The sequence below is a fragment of the Bombina bombina genome, chromosome 8 (genome assembly GCF_027579735.1).
Source record: "Bombina bombina isolate aBomBom1 chromosome 8, aBomBom1.pri, whole genome shotgun sequence".
Lineage (NCBI taxonomy): Eukaryota > Metazoa > Chordata > Amphibia > Anura > Bombinatoridae > Bombina > Bombina bombina.
In genome coordinates, this window is record NC_069506.1 from 198,561,859 (window position 1) to 198,580,647 (window position 18,789).

At 37.0% G+C, this 18,789-nt stretch overlaps 1 protein-coding gene across 1 annotated transcript in view; it reads left to right on the plus strand.

Moving 5' to 3' along the window:
- Positions 1-17,282, plus strand: part of LOC128638707 (cathepsin D) — a 126,277-nt gene extending 108,995 nt beyond the window's left edge. The window contains exons 6-9 of the mRNA XM_053690830.1: positions 701-823; positions 5,709-5,853; positions 12,878-12,976; positions 16,938-17,282. Coding sequence (XP_053546805.1) covers positions 701-823; positions 5,709-5,853; positions 12,878-12,976; positions 16,938-17,099 — 529 coding nt within the window. The 3' untranslated portion in view covers positions 17,100-17,282. The remainder of the gene's footprint in view (positions 1-700; positions 824-5,708; positions 5,854-12,877; positions 12,977-16,937) is intronic.
- The last annotated feature ends 1,507 nt before the right edge of the window (positions 17,283-18,789 follow it).

The following is an 18,789-nucleotide window of genomic DNA, read 5'->3' on the forward strand; positions in this document are numbered from 1 at the left end:
TATCACTGTTTTAGTGTTAGTTTTATCTCTGCAAGTGAAAGTAAAACATAGCTAGATATTCTCAGTGCACCAGCATTCTAAATATTACAGCTGCTTAGAGAGCCAGTGGGGCTTGTATCAAGTCAGCAATGATGCAAATTGAGTAATTACCAAATGATACAAGCACCTTAGACTCTCTGTGCAAGTGCTGTTTTTAAAATGCTGGTGCATAGAGCATACTTAAATACACTCTTGAAACAGCTATAGCTTTTACTAGAAGCATTTTTGCTAATACAAGTATATTGCAAAAACGCTTCTTTTCAAAGCCAAAATGCACCTCTTTGCCTTTCAGTTTTGGCTGGAATATCACTTTAAAGAGAGTTGCAGGTTCAGGAGAAAAGACACAATCATGGTGAGTAGTAAGTAACCATGTTACTGAAGTTGTAACCAGGAGTTTATTGTTGCTTTAATATTCATGAACTATAGGTTGTTTCCCCTTATTGTTTTAGGAAGTTATAACTTAGTAATCCAATTTACCATTTCCTTTCTTTATTGGTAAGTTTTCCCATCAGTAAGCTTTTACCATAACAAAGTAATTCTTATAGATGATTAACTTAAGCTTGAATTTTGTTTCCTTGTGCACTTGGAAATATTGATCTTCTTGTTCTATAAATAAAACCACATATCAGTAACTACTATGATTTTCATTCCATTGCTGAAGAGATCCTGTGGCCGAGGTTGGAGGTGAATTACTCCTGGGAGGTACAGACCCACAATATTACACGGGAGACTTCCATTACCTGAATGTTACACGTCAAGCGTACTGGCAAATCAAGGCAGATGAGTGAGTATCAAGCTAGCCAATCCAAAATCCTGTTTACTTTCTCCCTATATGTAAGGCAGTGTTTCTCAACTTCAGTCATTGATACCTATTTATCAAAGGTCTTGCGGATCTGATCCGACAGTGCGGATCAGGTCTGTAAGACCTCGCTGAATGAGGAGAGCAATACGCTCTCCATATTCAGCATTGCGCCAGCAGCTCACAAGAGCTGCTGGTGCAACGCCGACCCTCTGCAGACTTGCGGCCAATGGGCTGCCAACAGGGAGGTGTCAATCAACCCGATCGTACTCGATCGGGTTGAATTGTGGCGATTCCTGTCCGCCTGCTCAGAGCAGGCGGACAGGGGGCTGCTTCATAACTGCTGTTTCTGGCGAGTCTTCAGACGGGCCCACAAGCTCCATACGGAGCTTGATAAATGGGCCTCTTTAAGTACAGGGCAGATTTTCATGATAAAATACAAAGAGAAGCGGTGCTTACCCCCAGCAGTCGATGGGCCTCTTCTGCGTAGCTGTAACGAGTCTTCAGCAAGTGCACATGTCAAACATTCCAACGGATACCAGCAGGAGCCAAGAAGGACGTCTCAGTCCAATGACGTCATCAGCTTACAATAGAAGACACAGAAAATCCGGCTAACTGCATAACGAATCCTCAAATCCAAGGTAGTGTAAAACAGCTCTTGACTGTATTGAAATAGTGACGAAAAAATATGGTACAGTGCTCTTAAAATCAAAATACACAGGGACAAAAAGAGTAGGCCATTCAGATAAACTGAACGGTAGAAAAAGCAGATGAGAGCATACGCGTTTCATGTGGGACTGCCGCACTTGTTCACTGCATGAATTGCAATTCTGCCACACAGCACATTTAAAGGGGAAACAATTGAATTGACTTAACACCTGTACATAATTAAAAAAGGTTATCTGTCATGTTAAACCCTTTAATGGGCCGTATAGACAAGAGGCGCAAGACAGTGAATGTAGAAAGGCATCCTGATATCCATATGCATATAAATAGATAGCTAAGCATTGAATTAGAAAACTTAATAATGATCAAATAGGCATATCTAAAACATTCAAATATATGCATATACATATGATTAGAATAATATTTTTCAAACGTTTTGTTTTTTTCAATTACTTGGATTTGAGGATTCGTTATGCAGTTAGCCGGAATTTCTGTGTCTTCCAGATTTTCATGATATCTTAAAGGGACATGAAACATTTTCTTTTATGATTCAAATGTGATTTAAAACAACTTTCCACATTACTTTCATTATCTAATTTGTTTTGTTCTCCTTGTATCCTTTGCTAAAAAGGATACCTAAATGGGCTTAGGAGTTGCTGATTGGTGGCTGCACTTATTTGCCTCATGTTATTGGCTCGCCCAATGCATTAACTAGCTCCCAGTAATGTATTACTGCTTCTTCAACAAAGAATACCAACAGAACGCGGCAAATTTGATAATAGAAGTAAATTGGAAATTTGTTTAACGTATTCTCTATCTGAATCATGATTTTTTTTTTGTATGTCCCTTTAACTAGAGCACAGGTGAAATAATCAGCTAACCAACCTGCTCTCACCCTTTAGCTGATAATTATTACCTGCACTCTAGTTAAGATATGAAAATCTGTCCTGTTAGGGGTACTTGAGGATTGGAATTGAGAAACACTGATGTAAAGCAGGGGTCAGTAAACTTGGACCCCCAGATGTTTTGGAACTACATTTCCCATGATGCTCCGACAGCCTAAAGAGTGTATCAGCGTCATTGGAAATGTAATTCCAAAACATCTGGGTGCCCAAGAGGTTGCTGACCCCTGATGTAAGGGACATTGAATTCAAACTGTTAAATTATACAGAACAAAAAATCAAAAAACAAAACAAGCAAAATTTGCAATCTTCTTTTATGATTTATTTTGCATAGTTTTCCAATAATTTAAAGGATCACTAAAGTCAAAATGAAAGTTTCATGATTCTAAAAACTTATCAATGTTCTTCTTTTATCAAAACATGCACATTCTTTTTATATGCACACTTTCTGAGGTTCCTGCTCTTACTCAGCATGTGCAAAAGTGCACAGTGTATAAGTATATGCATTTTGTTATTGGCTGATGGCTGTCACAGGATACGGAAGGGTTGGATTAATTCATAGTAAGTGCTATTGCATTGTCTTTTATTGTGTATTTTCCAATTATTCAATTCCTACTTTAATTAGTGGATATTTTCCACTGCTGCAGACAGGCTGTAGCATTCTGAAGAATAGAGAAACTGACCCTGCAACATGCTACGATTGCTTGATCACTGTAGGAACTTGTTTATATCTGTCCCTGATTGTCCGCAGTAAGCAAGACAATAAAACATACTCAAGTGGCTTTTTATAGGTTGTATCAATGAAATGCAATAAAATGCATATTTTGTTATCACAATTATAGTGTCAAATGCTTTCAGGTTTATTTAATTTGCAAATAGTTTGCAATGCAGTGTTTAATTGCTGAAGCACCTATGAAAAAACTCCAGGTTATCTGCCTATTTATGTAATATTTATAAATGTATCTGTCCCCTCTTTCTGTGCAAATACAGAACTTTTTACCCTATATATAGCCACAGGAATTATAACAACATAATACACACATAAGCATATCCTCTGCAGATAATTAATCTATTTAAAGGGAATCATTTGTCATGGTGCAATACCAACTTAATGCATATTTTATTTAACTATGTATTCAACTTTAAAAGCTTATTTTTTATTAGTTTCAGCTGATCTCATGGATAGACTGCATCTCTATATAATTGTTTTGTTTTAGATCTATCATTAAAAATACAATAAACATGTGACTTAAGATTGTATTGGGGTATCATTGGGGTATCATTGGTTGCTTTTCTATGCTATAAATTGCAGCCCTCTCTGACAAGGAAGATTGTTTTATGAAGGTGATTAGCTAAAAGCAGTTTTACAGTGAGGATTCCTTTGAACTCTGTAGAAAATTGTTTAAAAAGGAAGTAAGCTAGCCATAAAGCCTGATGACTATAGATTTTTGTTGAGCTCGGAATGACACATTTAACAAATTAAGGGCTAGATTATGAGTGGAGCGCTTTCTTAACGTGCACCCGTAAAGGGGCAAATTTGCCTATTTATGGACACACACTAAATAACCAGTTAATGCTCCCGCATTAAATAAATGTATATTTATATAAAGCACATAAATGCTATCGCTTCTATTTTGTGCTCATATTAAAAGTCTGTTATTTTTAGCCCTCAAGCTATAGTCTAGGGCCCCCTAACATCTCGTATTAGAAAGGATAAAGTATGAAGCAATGTTAGCACTTCCTTTCAGGCGCTCGCTGCCAGCCCCGGTTCTCCCAAACCGTGTATTCGAAAGGATAAAGTATGAAGCAATGTTAACCATTTGTTCCAGAAATTGTTCTAACGTTATGCTCTTAATAAAGGCTTCTTTTAGCCGAAACGCATTGTGCTGTATTTTAAATAAAACCTGAAGCTGCACCTGAAGACACCTTTGTGATGATTTTAATAAAATTCTTATTTTAAAAGCAATCTTGTGAGTATAACAAGTTTGTGCGCCTACCACATTGTCTGAAATCTGCTTCACTATTGTGAGCTCTTTTATTTTGGAGGTGAAAACAACAAGGTTGACTCAGAGGACGTGGGCAGCTTGGTTCTCTGGAGGTGACACAGCGCTGCCACTTTCAACACTTTCTCCCCCTAACATCTGCATGGGTGCGCTAAATCCCTCTTATAATAAAATTATATAGGTGCATGTAATAAAATACATGTCACATATTGCTTAATCACTAGGCCGATGCTGCACTAAACCCGGGGAGGTCTAATCCAATTGTGCCAAAGTAGTGGGGTTCTTCATGTAATCCTGTGCTATACTATTAATAATAATGGTTTACGTCAGGTCTTAAAAATAGCTACATTTTACCAGGGGTGAAACTACAGGGGGTGCAGAGGTCGCAATTGCGACTGGGCCCCCAAGGGTGGGGGCCCAGCTTCAAGAAAACGAATGAAAAACGTTGGCCTGACACTGCCTGCACTGATATCATGTGAGTGTGACTTCTTAAATTCTTGCACCTGGGCCCTGTGGTTTCTAGTTACGCCTCTGCATTTTACAAAGGTATTTTGGCTAGCAGTTAAATGGATACTAAACTCAAGTTTTTCTTTTATGATTTGGATAGAGAAAGCAATTTTAAGTAACTTTCTAATTTACTCCTATTATCAATTTTTCTTTGTTCTCTTGGTATCTTTATTTGAAAAAGCAGGAAAGAAAGCTTAGGAGCCGGCCCATTTTAGGTTCAGCACCCTGGATAGCGCTTGCTGATTGGAGGCTACATTTAGCCACCAATCAGCAAGCACTGCCCAGGTGCTGAACCTAAAATGGTCCTGTCTTCTAAGCTTTCATTCCTGCTTTTAAAATAAAGATACCAAGAGAACAAAGAAAAATTGCTAATAGGAGTAAATTAGAAAGTTGCTTAAAATTGCCAGCTCTATCCAAACCATGAAAGAAAAAATTTGGGTTTAGTATCCCTTTAAGTGCAACACTTAACGCACCACTTGTAATACAAGCACAATAAGCCTGCTAATAGCGCTCCCTACACTATCCATTAAAAGTATTGGACATACTGATAAAAAGTTTTGGACTGTAAAGATGCTTTGGTTAAAATATTGTAATTCTAGTTTGTGTGTTATTCTTTGTGCAAGCTGGCGCAAAAGATAATGCTGCCTCTGCTGTTTATTGCCCTCCACTTCTAGCCCATAATGTTGTAAATCATCTTATATTTGGCTATAAAACTGAGCATTCTATTTTTCAGACTACAATATTTATCCACAAAGACCATTGGTTGTTTAATTGTTCTTGTTCTCTTATCAGGGTTAGAGTTAGTAACCAGCTCACGCTTTGCAAGGGAGGCTGCCAGGCAATTGTGGACACTGGAACCTCCCTAATTACTGGACCTGTTCAAGAGATTCGTGCCCTTCACAAAGCTATTGGAGCTTTACCTCTTTTTGGAGGCGAGGTAAGAACCAACATATCTTCCCATGCTGCAGGAGTGCTAAACCTATGGCATTAGTACCCGTGGTGGCATGCAAATCAATGTGCTGGCATTCAGACTACTGCCTGCTTTCATTGACTACAACTGCAGTGCTTAAAGGGATAGTAAAGCCATAATTAGATAGAGAATACAATTTTAAACAAACTTTCCAATTTACTTCTATTATTTAATTTGCTTCCTTCTCTTGTTATCCTTTGCTGAAAGGTTTATCTAGGAAAGCTCAGGAGCAGCAAAAAAACTAGGTTCTAGTTGCTGATGGGTGGCTGCATATATATACCGACTGTCATTGGCTCACCCATTTGTTCATTAAGAAACTGGTAGTACATTGTTGATCTATCAACAAACGATACCAAGAGAATGAAGCAAATTTGATAATAGAAGTAAACTAGAAAGTTGTTTAAAATTGTATGCTCTACCTAAATCATGAAAGAAAATATTTGGGTTTTATGTCCCTTTAACAATGCATATGTCTTTTTTTTTGTTTTTGGTTTTTTGTTTGTTTTTTTGTAAACCCATGCTATGTATTATTGGTTGTTTTAATTGCTGAACTATATTATGAATTAATAAACAAATACTATAATATTTATTTAATGTCCTTAAAATGTTTTAAAATGTACAATGAGCATCTGATAGAATTTATTTTAGATTATTACTGATTTAGACTCTCATTAAAGGGACACTGAACCCAATTTTTTTCTTTTGTGATTCAGATAGAGCAAGCAATTTTAAGCAACTTTCTAATTTACTCCTAGTATCAAATTTTCTTCGTTCTCTTGATATCTATATTTGAAAAATAAGGCATCTAAGCTTTTTTTTGTTTGTTTCAATACTCTGGACAGCACTTTTTGATTGGTGGATGAATTTATCCATCAATCAGCAAGGAAAACCCAGGTTGTTCACCAAAAATGGGCCGGCATCTAAACTTATGTTCTTGCATTTCAAATAAAGATACCAAGAGAATGAAGAAAATTTGATAATAGGAGTAAATTAGAAAGTTGCTTAAAATGCCATGCTCTGTCTGAATCACAAAAGAAAAAAATTGGGTTCAGTGTCCCTTTAAATATTGTATTTAGTTGAATTCTACATTGTGCAGTGTTTTTGGTATAATAGTTGAAAGACCTTATTAAAACGAAGCCACCATATTATATTAAACAACTCACATTTGTAGTTTTCACCTAAATGCAAAGGTATTTTACTTAGGTTACATATTTCATCAAAAGTTAAAGGGACACTGTACACTAGATTCTTCTTTGCATAAATATTTTGTAGATGATCCATTTATATAGCCCATCTGGGAGTGTATACACACTCCCAGATGGGCTATATAAATGGATCATCTACAAAGTAACAATGTATAGTTTTGCTTATTTTTAAATAACATTGTGCTGGTTTTAAGACTCTCAACCAAGCCCCAACATTTTTGATGTATAGTGATATCTACAGACTCCTGGATGTGTGATGGGTCTTTTCATATGCAGGGGAGGGAGGTTTCTGCTCTTCTTGCTTTCCCAGCCCCTTTCAGTGGGTGTCCCAGCCCAACATCATCAACAGTGCTAAACTGGGAACTTCTAATTAAGTTTTTTAAAGGTTTTACACTGGATTTTTATATCAGTATCTGTGCATATTCTTCTTTATAGTAGTGTCTATTACATGCAGGTATATGAAAATTGGTGTATACTGTCTCTTTAAAACAATATAAGCAAGTATTGTCTTATTATGTATGTAGCATAGTTAAAGCACATTCACAAACTAACACCGTACCAATGTTTTAAAAAAATATATGCATTAACCCCTTAATGACCACAGCACTTTTCCATTTTCTGTCCGTTTGGGACCAAGGCTATTTTTACATTTCTGCGGTGTTTGTGTTTAGCTGTAATTTTCCTCTTACTCATTTACTGTACCCACACATATTATATACCGTTTTTCTCGCCATTAAATGGACTTTCTAAAGATACCATTATTTTCATCATATCTTATCATTTACTATAAAAAAAAATATAAAATATGAGGAAAAAATTGAAAAAAACACACTTTTTCTAACTATGACCCCCAAAATCTGTTACACATCTACAACTACCAAAAAACACCCATGCTAAATAGTTTCTAAATTTTGTCCTGAGTTTAGAAATACCCAATGTTTACATGTTCTTTGCTTTTTTTGTAAGTTATAGGGCCATAAATACAATTAGCACTTTGCTATTTCCAAACCATTATTTTTCAAAATTAGCGCTAGTTACATTAGAACACTAATATCTTTCAGGAATCTCTGAATATCCATTGACATGTATATATTTTTTTTTAGTAGACATCCCAAAGTATTCATCTAGGCCCATTTTGGTATATTTCATGCCACCATTTCACCGCCAAATGCGATTAAATACAAAAAATCGTTCACTTTTTTACAATTTTTTTCACAAACTTTTGGTTTCTCACTGAAATTATTTACAAACAGCTTGTGTAATTATGGCTTAAATGGTTGTAAATTCTTCTCTGGGATCCCCTTTGTTCAGAAATAGCAGACATATATGGCTTTGGCGTTGCTTTTTAGTAATTAGAAGGCTGCTAAATGCCACTGCGCACTACACGTGTATTATGCCCAGCAGTGAAGGGGTTAATTATGGAGCATGTAGGGAGCCTTTAGGGATAATTTTAGCTTTAGTGTAGTGTAGTAGACAACCCCTAGTATTGATCTAGGCCAATTTTGGTATATTTCATGCCACCATTTCACCGCCAAATGCGATCAAATTAAAAAAAACGTTAAATTTTTCACAATTTTAGGTTTCTCACTGAAATCATTTACAAACAGCTTGTGCAATTATGGCACAAATGGTTGTAAATGCTTCTCTGGGATCCCCTTTGTTCAGAAATAGCAGACATATATGACTTTGGCGTTGCTTTTTGGTAATTAGAAGGCCGCCAAATGCCGCTGCATTTCACACGTGTATTATGGCTAGCAGTGAAGGGGTTAATTATGTAGCTTGTAGGGAGCTTGCAGGGTTAATTTTAGCTTTAGTGTAGAGCTCAGCCTCCCACCTGAAACATGAGACCCCCTGATCCCTCCCAAACAGCTCTCTTCCCTCCCCCACCCCACAATTGTCCCCGCCATCTTAAGTACTGGCAGAAACTCTGCCAGTACTAAAATAAAAGCTATATTTGGGCTTTATTTGTGTTTTTTTTTAGCATATTTACATATGCTGCTGTGTAGGATCCCCCCTTAGCTCCCAGCCTCACTGATCCCCCACCAAACAGCTCTCTAACCCTCCCCCTCTGCCTTAATGGGCGCCATCTTGGGTACTGGCAGCTGTCTGCCAGTACCCAGTGTAGTCAAAAAAATGTGCCTTTTTATTTTTTTAAATGATTTTTTCTGTAGTGTAGCTTCCCCCCCCCCCCAAGATCAACCCCCCACCCCTTCCATGTCCCTTAGCTGTTTATTAACAGCTTTAAAAACTTTATTTTTTTTACTTCTCCCAGTTTATTTTTCTGTAGTGCAGCGGTTCCCTCCCGCTCCCGCCCCGTGCACGCGCCCGCCCGCCGCCCCCCCGTGCACGCGCGCGCTCCCGTGCGCGCTCCCGCCCCTCCCGCCCCCGATCCCGCCCCCCTCCACTCCATTCGGCACATCGATGGCCGACCACCCGCCTCCCAGACTTGCTCCCACCCACCAACGATACCGGCCACCGATGTCCGGTGCAGAGAGGGCCACAGAGTGGCTCTCTCTGCATCGGATGGCCAAGGGGGGTTATTGCAGGATGCCTCGATATCGAGGCATCACTGCAATAACCGGAAAGCAGCTGGAAGCGTGCAGGATCGCTTCCAGCTGCTTTCCAGACCAAGGACGTACGCCACACGTCCTCGGTCATTAACTGTCTTTTTTTTGAGGACGTGTGGCGTACGTCCTTGGTCATTAAGGGGTTAAATACATATACCTTTAAAGGTTTTGCATATATTATTAAAGTCACAATTCATAAACTCTTGTCTGCCAGAAATGTCTTCCTTCACTTTATAACCAGGATTTAAGTTTATTTAGTGATCTATTTCCATTTATCCTTCATACAGGCTTACATAGGAATTGTAGAACTTAAATAACTGTCTGCTTGATTCTTGAATTAAAGGGACATAAAACTCAAAATTTCTATCATGATTCAGAAAGAGCATGCAATTTTAAACAATTTTGTAATTTACTTCTATTATATTTTCTTTGTTTTCTTGTTATCCTTTGTTGAAAATCAGGGATGTAAGCTCAGGAGTGTGCATGTGTCTAAAGCACTAAATGGCAGCAGTTTTGCAACAATGTTATACATTAGCAAGTGCACTGGATGGCAGCACTATTTCCTGTCATGTAGTGCTTCAGGTATGTGCAGCTGCCTATCTAGGTATCACTTCGACAAAGAATAACATGAGAATAAAGCAAATTTGATAATAGAATAGAATAGGAAAATCGTTTTCGCTATCTGTATAATGAAAGGAAAAAAATGGGTTTCATGTCCCTTTAATGCTTTCTCTTAATTTGATGTAATGTTTGGAAGGTCTAACCATACACGCATATCCCTTTTTTGGTCAAGAATATATTTTTTATATACATGATTTGTACTCCATTAAACAATAATAGATGTTGCTATAAACAAAGGTATTTCCTTAAAGGGACATAACACCCACATTCTTTTATTTCATGATTTAGATAGAACATACAATTTTACACAAATTTCCAATGTAATTCTATTATAAAATGTTTGTTTTCTTGTTATCCTTTGTTGAAAAGAAGGAAGGTATGTTCAGGAGTGTGCACGTCTGCAGCACTATAGGGCAGCTGTTTTGCAACAATGTTATACAGTAGCAACTAGATGGAAGCACTATTTCCTGTAGTGCCACAGACATGTAATAAAAGTAAATAGGAAACTTTTGTAAAATTGTATTCTCTTTCTGAATCACAAAAGAAAAATTTAGGGTGTCATGTCTCTTTAACACTTACGTAGCTCTCTTTGATAAACACCGCCCAACTGCCATTATTTAAGAAGTAGCACCCTCTGGGGGTGCTGCGTACCCCTGTTCATTACTGTAACACCCCAAAATCTCAAAGGTGCCAGCTGTCTTAAATTTGCTAGGTGGTGTCTTTTTTACTGTCCAATGTTCTACGCTGGACAATGAGAATCGTTAATGAGGGAGAAGGGTGTATAAAAATAAAGGTTGGTATAGGTAAAAAAAGATAATACCCACAACTGTGTTCCTATACCCTTGATATTTAGCTTTATGGTTATATTTTTTGCACCCCACCCCCTGGAATTTTATGATCTAAAACCATTTCTGTTTGTTATAGACACTCTCCAGCCTGTAGATATGACATCTCCCTACCATACACTTCCCAAAAGATCCTCTCTCTGCCAATAAGAGATCCCTCAAATTGACAAAGACGTTCCCTGCTCCCTAACGAAAGATGTAAATAATTACCTTCTCCATAAGAGGTTTTCTTCCAAATTAATTTTCCTGTTGACTGTTAAGATTACCACAAGCAAATGCTAGTTGTGTACTGTATTGAACAAAGGCAGCAAATTAGCACTTGTCATTTTTACATCAAAATGCCCCATTTGAAAGTTGTGTTATCCTTAGTGGGTATTCTATAAAAATATTGCCAACATAATTGTGCATAAAATGTGACCACTGTCAACACTATGAAAGCTTTAAATCTTAATATCCTAACCATATTTTAATATGTGATATTCTATGCATGCAGCAATTTTATGGTACAACACTTCAACTGTGACTTTTTAATATTTAAGTCATTTTTATTTGCATTGTAATGTCTCATTCTACATTTTTTTTTTGTAAATTGTTGTGAGTTCCATAGTGGATACATGATCTTAGTCCTGAACCCTCTGGAAGGACTAAAGATCTAAATAGCAGTTTAAATATGTAGGGACCTTGCCAGCTTTCATGAGAAAGTTAAAACTGCTTGAAAAACAAAAAACAAAAATGTAAATATTTTAATACAACTGAAATGAAACAACCCATGTTGATGAAAAGTGTTAAATTATATAAGGGGCACATACATAATAAAAAAGTTGACTTATAGAATGTATAGACAGTCCCAGTAATAAAATCATTTGGTAATAAGTAGCTTAGAACAAATAATAAACTGCACAGTATATAAAATTCCGGATCTAAACATTTAAAAAAAAATACTAAGAAGAATAACAATTATAAATTATAGGTAGATTTAAAATAGAGTATTATAGAGTATTTTTTTTCATTTTGGGATATAATGACATATAGACATATATAGTTCTGTACTATAAACAATGATCACTAATGAAAGAAGTGGTTCCAGACATTTGGGGAATTACTAATACAATACCACTTCATGGAAATCATAGTAGGGAAGACTATGGGAATGACTGTATATCTGACTACACTAATAGCTATTCTCATTATTTGATCTACAAGATCTAACAGTGTTCCAATAATAATCTTTAGACGCTATTAGATTTTTTTTTTTTAATCTACAGTTGGAACCCTTAAATGGCTTTACTTATTGTCCAAACTTTATACTTCTTCGTATACACATTTGCAGTGGTTTAAGCTCACTTGAGTATTCTTTGTCTACAAGACAGTTAACCACCACTGAAGAGATAATTTCAAATATCTTGAATATCAAAAAATGTAAACAAAAAATTAAGAAACTATAAACTGTAATAAGCGCAATAGCTACTATGTTTCATATATGGTAGAAAATATTCTAGCAAATATGGTATCTAGTTCCAAACAGGCTGGTTACATCAATTAACAGATGGAATGCAAATGGTATTGGATCTTTATTCATATTTTGTGGCCATAAACCTCATAGGTTTATTCTAAATTGTTATTCTGATTCATAAACTTGTTCAAAACCAATGCAAAAGAGCAAGCATTTTCTAACTTCATAGCCGATTAACTGTATCCAATGGGTTATATAAAAGCCATATTTATACATTATAATTTTTTTTTCTTCTTCTAGTATTTGATAATCTGTGATAAGATTCCAACTTTACCAACCATTTCATTCGTCCTTGGAGGGATGCAATACAATCTCACTGGGGAACAATATGTGTTAAAGGTAAGGATATATAAGGCTAGATTGCTAGTGGAGCGGTAGTTTGTCATCGCGTTCAAGCATTTAAACCGCTAGAAGTATTTATTTTGCGCTCAGGGATTCACACTCGTATTACATGTCGAAAGCAAAAAGTTTGCACTCTAGCGTTCGTAACGTTGCGGTAACAAATAGACTTTGAGAAGTTGTGAATGCAAAGTCACATTCCCCCATAGGCTTCAATGGAGCCAAAAAAGTTTAAATAAACGAACACCCATAAATTGCGCAAACACATAATAAAATAATATTGCCTATTTCATAATCCAATATTCTGCACATAGCAAAATATGTTTTATTTATTCTTAAAGAGATATTTAAATATAGATCTGATGGATTTTTGCACAAATATATATGTATACCTATATATAGAATGGGTGGAAGCAAGAACAGGGAAAGAGAACAGTGGGAGAGGGGAAGAGAGTACAGGTGAGAGGAAAAGCTAAATCAGGGTAGGCAAAGAGAGAATGGTAGTAGAGAGAACAATGGGAGGGGGAAGAAAGAATGGGAAGAGAAAGCAGTGGGAGAGGAGAAGAGAAATCGGGAGGAAAGGAAGAGAGAATGGGGAGAGAGAACAGTGGGAGAGGGGAAGAGAGATAGGAGGAAGTGAGAACAGTGGCGGAAGAAAAAGCTGTATAGGGGGGGAGAACAGTGAAGGGTAGAGAGAACACTGGTGAGAGTGAGAACAGGTGGGGCCGGATCAGTGGGGGGAACGCAGGCCAGGGGGAGAAAGAACACAGGCTGGGGGGAAGAGAACATAGGCCATAGGGGAGAAAGTGCAGTTTCCCATATTGTCCAAAAGTCCCATATGCACATTTTTTTTTTGAAGGTGGTATCATTTTTTTGGCGTCTGAAAACCTCTAATGCTGGCCAATTAACAAAAACCTTCCACCAGTGGCGTCACTCGGGGGTGAGGGGTGTGTGGACTGCACCCGGGTGACACCCTCCAGGGAGTGTGACACCACCAGCAAAAAAATATATATATATTTTTTTTATTTATTTTTATTTTTTTATTTTATTGAAATTCAAAGAAATATGATGTAGAGATGCATAGATTTTTTATTAGAGGGGCCATCCGTTGTGAACATTAGTGGGACTGGGGAAGTTGTAGACACACTTAATTTTTTTGCCCCTTGAGCCCGCGCCACAATTTCTACAAATAGTTTTCCCGGCTGCTTTTGCTTGTTTGTACTTTGCTCCTCCGCTGCCCAATTTCAATATGAATGTTGTGGGCGTGCCGTGGGGCTTGCGAAGTTGCGCTGCTAGCCTAAACCTGCCTGTCTATCTGTGCTCACTGCTCAGTGACGTGTGAAGCAGTGGAGTCACTCACTGCTGTGCTGTGTCTCTAAACGGGAACCAGGAAATCATGAGGGGGATGCCTGGCACCTGACTGCAAGACTGTCTGACACTGTCTCTAAAGTGAAGGAGCCACATATGATGCCCACCAGACCGGTACGGTTACGGTACACTAAGTGCACACTGGCACGCAGCCCGGGGTTTTGCACTAACAGACTTGGAACAGAGTCAGAGAGCAGAATTTTCATAGTTTGCGCGCCTAAACCTTTTCTTTAGTGATTTATTTTTAGAGTGCACTGTTTATCTTTCATTTGATACTCTGCTGAGCCAGGGAGCAGCTCTAGGCATGAGCTTTATAATTAATGCAGTGCAGTTTACATATTTTGTATGTGTGTGTTTGTCTGAGTTTTTGTGTGTGTGTGTCTGAGTGTTTTTGTGTGTGTCTGAGTGTTTTTGTGTGTGCACCTGAGTATTTTTGTGTGTGTGTCTGAGTGTTTTTGTGTGTGTGTGTGTCTAAGTGTTTGTGTGGGCGCCTAAGTGTTTTTGTGTGTGTGTCTAAGTGTTTGTGTGTGCGCCTAAGTGTTTTGTGTGTGTGTCTGAGTGTTTTTTTGTGTGGCTCTGAGTGTTTGTGTGTGTGTATGTCAGAGTGTTTTTGTGTGTGTGTCTCTAAGGCCCCAATTTATCAAAGGTCTTGCGGACCTGATTCGACACTGCGGATCAGGTCTGCAAGACTTCGCTAAATGCGGAGCGCAATACGCTCTCCGCATTTAACATTGCACCAGCAGCTCACAAGAGCTGCTGGTGCAACGCCACCCGCTGCTGACTCGCCGCCAGCAGGGAGGTGTCAATCAACCCGATCGTATTCGATCGGGTTGATTTCCGGCGATTCCTGTCCGCCTGCTCAGAGCAGGCGGACAGGGTTATGGAGCAGCGGTCAGGGTTATGGAGCAGCGGTCTGAAGACTCGCCAGAAACACGGCCCTTCAAGCTCCATACGGAGCTTGATAAATGGGCCTGAATGTGTTTGTGTGTGTCTGAGTGTTTTTGTGTGTGTTTTTGTGTGTGTGTCTGAGTGTGTTTCTGAGTGTGTGTGCATCTGAGTGTGTTTTTATGTGTGTCTGAGTGTGTGTGTGTTTGTATGTGTGTGTGCGTGTGTTTTTGTGTTTGTGTGTGTCTGCTTTCTGTCCATTGGAGAAGTTTGCCTTTTCTATGAAATCCTCTTCTTGCAGTAAAACAAAACAAAACATTGCTATGGTGTGGGGTAACACCATAACTTACTGCACCAGGTGAAACCAACCCTAGTGGCGCCACTGCTGCTCCCACAAAAAAAAGATTGCTTATGCCTGCTGTTTGCAATAATAAAAGCTATGTGCGCTCCCACTGAAAAAGGTGTGCGTGCGCACATGTGCATATCTTAGAGGGAACGGTGTATAGCAGTGTAAGTGAATTCTTTTTATTAATGTTTATTGACTGATACTTCCTGCTAATGCTCATTCTATGTTACCTAAAGAATATTAGCAGGGATTACTTATGAGTTTTTTTGTAGAAAATATGTAACAAATGATACTGCCTTTTTTTCAAATTAAATTTTAAACAGAACTCAGCAGCACTCAAGCAAGTTTAACCAAAGCATTTGTATCCATTCATTAAATATGCAAACCCTATACTTTCAATGCAAAGAGTTTGTAGTGCACTCATTTTGAGTGTATTGCAAGAAATCTGCTAAATGTATCTTGAGTGTGCTATCCAAAATACTGTATTGTTTTAATGTTTTTGAAAACTTGGTATTAACTATTTGCTCTTTTGTTTTGCTTTTAATGCTGTTGAAAATACTAAATACATAAATCAAATGAGGTTAAATTAAGGGTTGATAAATGGGGATAAATGATTAAAAAGAAAAAAACATAAAATGAGGTGTTGAGGAAGGGAGTTAATTATAAGGGTTACATGATGCACTACTCCAAAGGAATAAAGAATATTAACACATGCAGTAAACATATTTCATTTACTTGTATTTGAGAGCAAAAACACAAGTGCTACTAATAATTATAGAGAGAAATTAGTGCACCATAACTCTCGCCTAGTAATTTTAATGGCTACTCTGTCAGTTGGTTGATAGAATACACACAGAGGGACAGAGAGTAAATGTAAAAAGAAAGAAAGCAGTCAGAAATGTAATGTGTGTTTATATATATATATATATATATATATATATATATATATATATATATATATATATATATATATTGTTAAGATTTTAGTTATGGAGATTATTTTCTAATTTAATTTATAGTAGCTTCAAACTAGTGCAAAAACGGCAATAACCCGTAAAAGCAGAGTTATAAAGAATGATATGCATTATTAGCCCATTGATTTGACTTTCTTTTGTTAACATTAAATTGCCTTAATCTGGTATCTGTTTCTAGGTAATTTTCCTCATTGTGTTAAACTACTTATGTTACAGACTTTGACACTGCAATAAAATGCAGTTCTTTGACATATATTTTAATATAAAAATAACAATTTTCTTAAGGAAATTGATATAATAAGGAACATAAGGATTTGTGGATAAAAGTTAGATCTTAATTTAGTTACAATGTTGCCTTCTAAGATCATTTATTTTTTTCCCCATCCAGATAACACAGATGGGACGGACAATGTGTATCAGTGGATTCATGGGAATTGATATCCCGCCTCCTACAGGCCCATTTTGGATTTTGGGGGATGCCTTCATTGGGCAGTATTACACAGTTTTTGACAGAGGGAACAACCGTGTGGGTTTTGCTAAAGCAAAATAAAAATAACAACATTTTCATGTATATAAAAGTGACAAGTTCTATGGCTTATTTAACAACAAATCATGTGTTTGAATTACGCTTGTAAGAATAAAATAGCTTTAGGAGTAACACTTTTTTTTCCAAACTGATTATTTTTATCTAAAAGACAATGTGTAAGAGTAAAAAATCAATGTGTATTCAAAATTGCATTGTTTTGTGTTATTTAAAGACTGAGATGTAATCTTTAACCTTCAAGTCAATATACATTAGGCGTTGGATGGTAAGAGGGCACCTTGACTACCAGTAAGCAATATGTAAATCTTGCATATCTGCGCCATGTAGTATAGGACTGTCAGTTATGATCCTGTTGTTAGTTCTGAGAACATCTGACCGTATAATTATATACAAGAGCAAGAATTTGGGGGGTTGTGGGGTGGGTGGGAATAATATTTCAAATGCAGAAATATCTTAACAAGAAAGAGCTGTGTACATTTGTTGCTGAAGTAAAACATAAATGACAATAAGGGACAGTGCACTGTAAAATAGTTTTCTCCTTATTGTGTTTCCAATTACTTATCATACCAAATGCAGAGTTTAAAATGTATGTGAAATTGATTTTGTAGGTGTATTTTTGTATGTGAAATAGCTGTTTCTCCTAACTCAAACCACAACCTAATACAGGGCTAGATTACAAGTGGAGCGTTAACAGTTACGCACCAGCGATAAGGGATTTATCGCGGCTGTTTGTGTGCGTTGTTTTTTTACTCAAATTGCAAGTTCAAAGTAAACGCAATTGATTGAGCGCAATTGACGTTAACACTTATCGGGTTAGCGTGACCTCAGGGCTCTGGTAACTGCTCTGCGAAACAAAAAAGTGTCACAAAAAGTGTCACAAAACACATCAGAAATACATTACAAAGTACAGTTACACTCACAACAAGTTATAAGGGTTTAAACATATGAGGTCTCAGGTGTCTTAAGATGGATATGTATGTGTGTGTGTGTGTATATATATATAGATAGATGTGTGTGTGTGTACATATGAATTTATGTATATGTGTATATATGCATTTACAGACATTTAAACACATAAATATATATGTACACATATAGACATATATACGGTATATATATAAGTGCATTGGAGCCCTTTGCAGTAGATGAAAACAATAAAAGCAAACGTATGCATTAGTGTTATACTGTGTATTTACTGTAAATATTTCACATTCCAATGTTCTGCACACAGCAGTATTTATAAATAGATATTCTTATATATATATCTGTATATAGCTATAAACCTCAATATACATCAGTATAGATATATATATTGTACCAAAAAACATTAGATATATATTGAAATATGTAGTTATGAATAAGTAGAACATATTCTGCTATATGAAGAACATTGGAATGTGAAATATTCATATTTTCATGTCGGGTTAGCACACTTGAGAAGATGCAATCAGGTTTGCGTGTGAGTAGGGTGTTTCTTTCTCCTTTGTTTGCTCCATTGACTTCTTGGGTTTCATTTCAACTTGTAATATGTGCGCAACCCGATGTGCGCAAAAGGCTTACTTCAAGCACAATTAACGCTTGAGTGGGAACGTTAAATATCGCTCTACTTGTAATCTGGCCCACAATGGGCTGAGATCTGGTAAAGAGAAAATACCTCACTATTTTATCTGTCTAATTATTTGTACTAGTCCTCTTC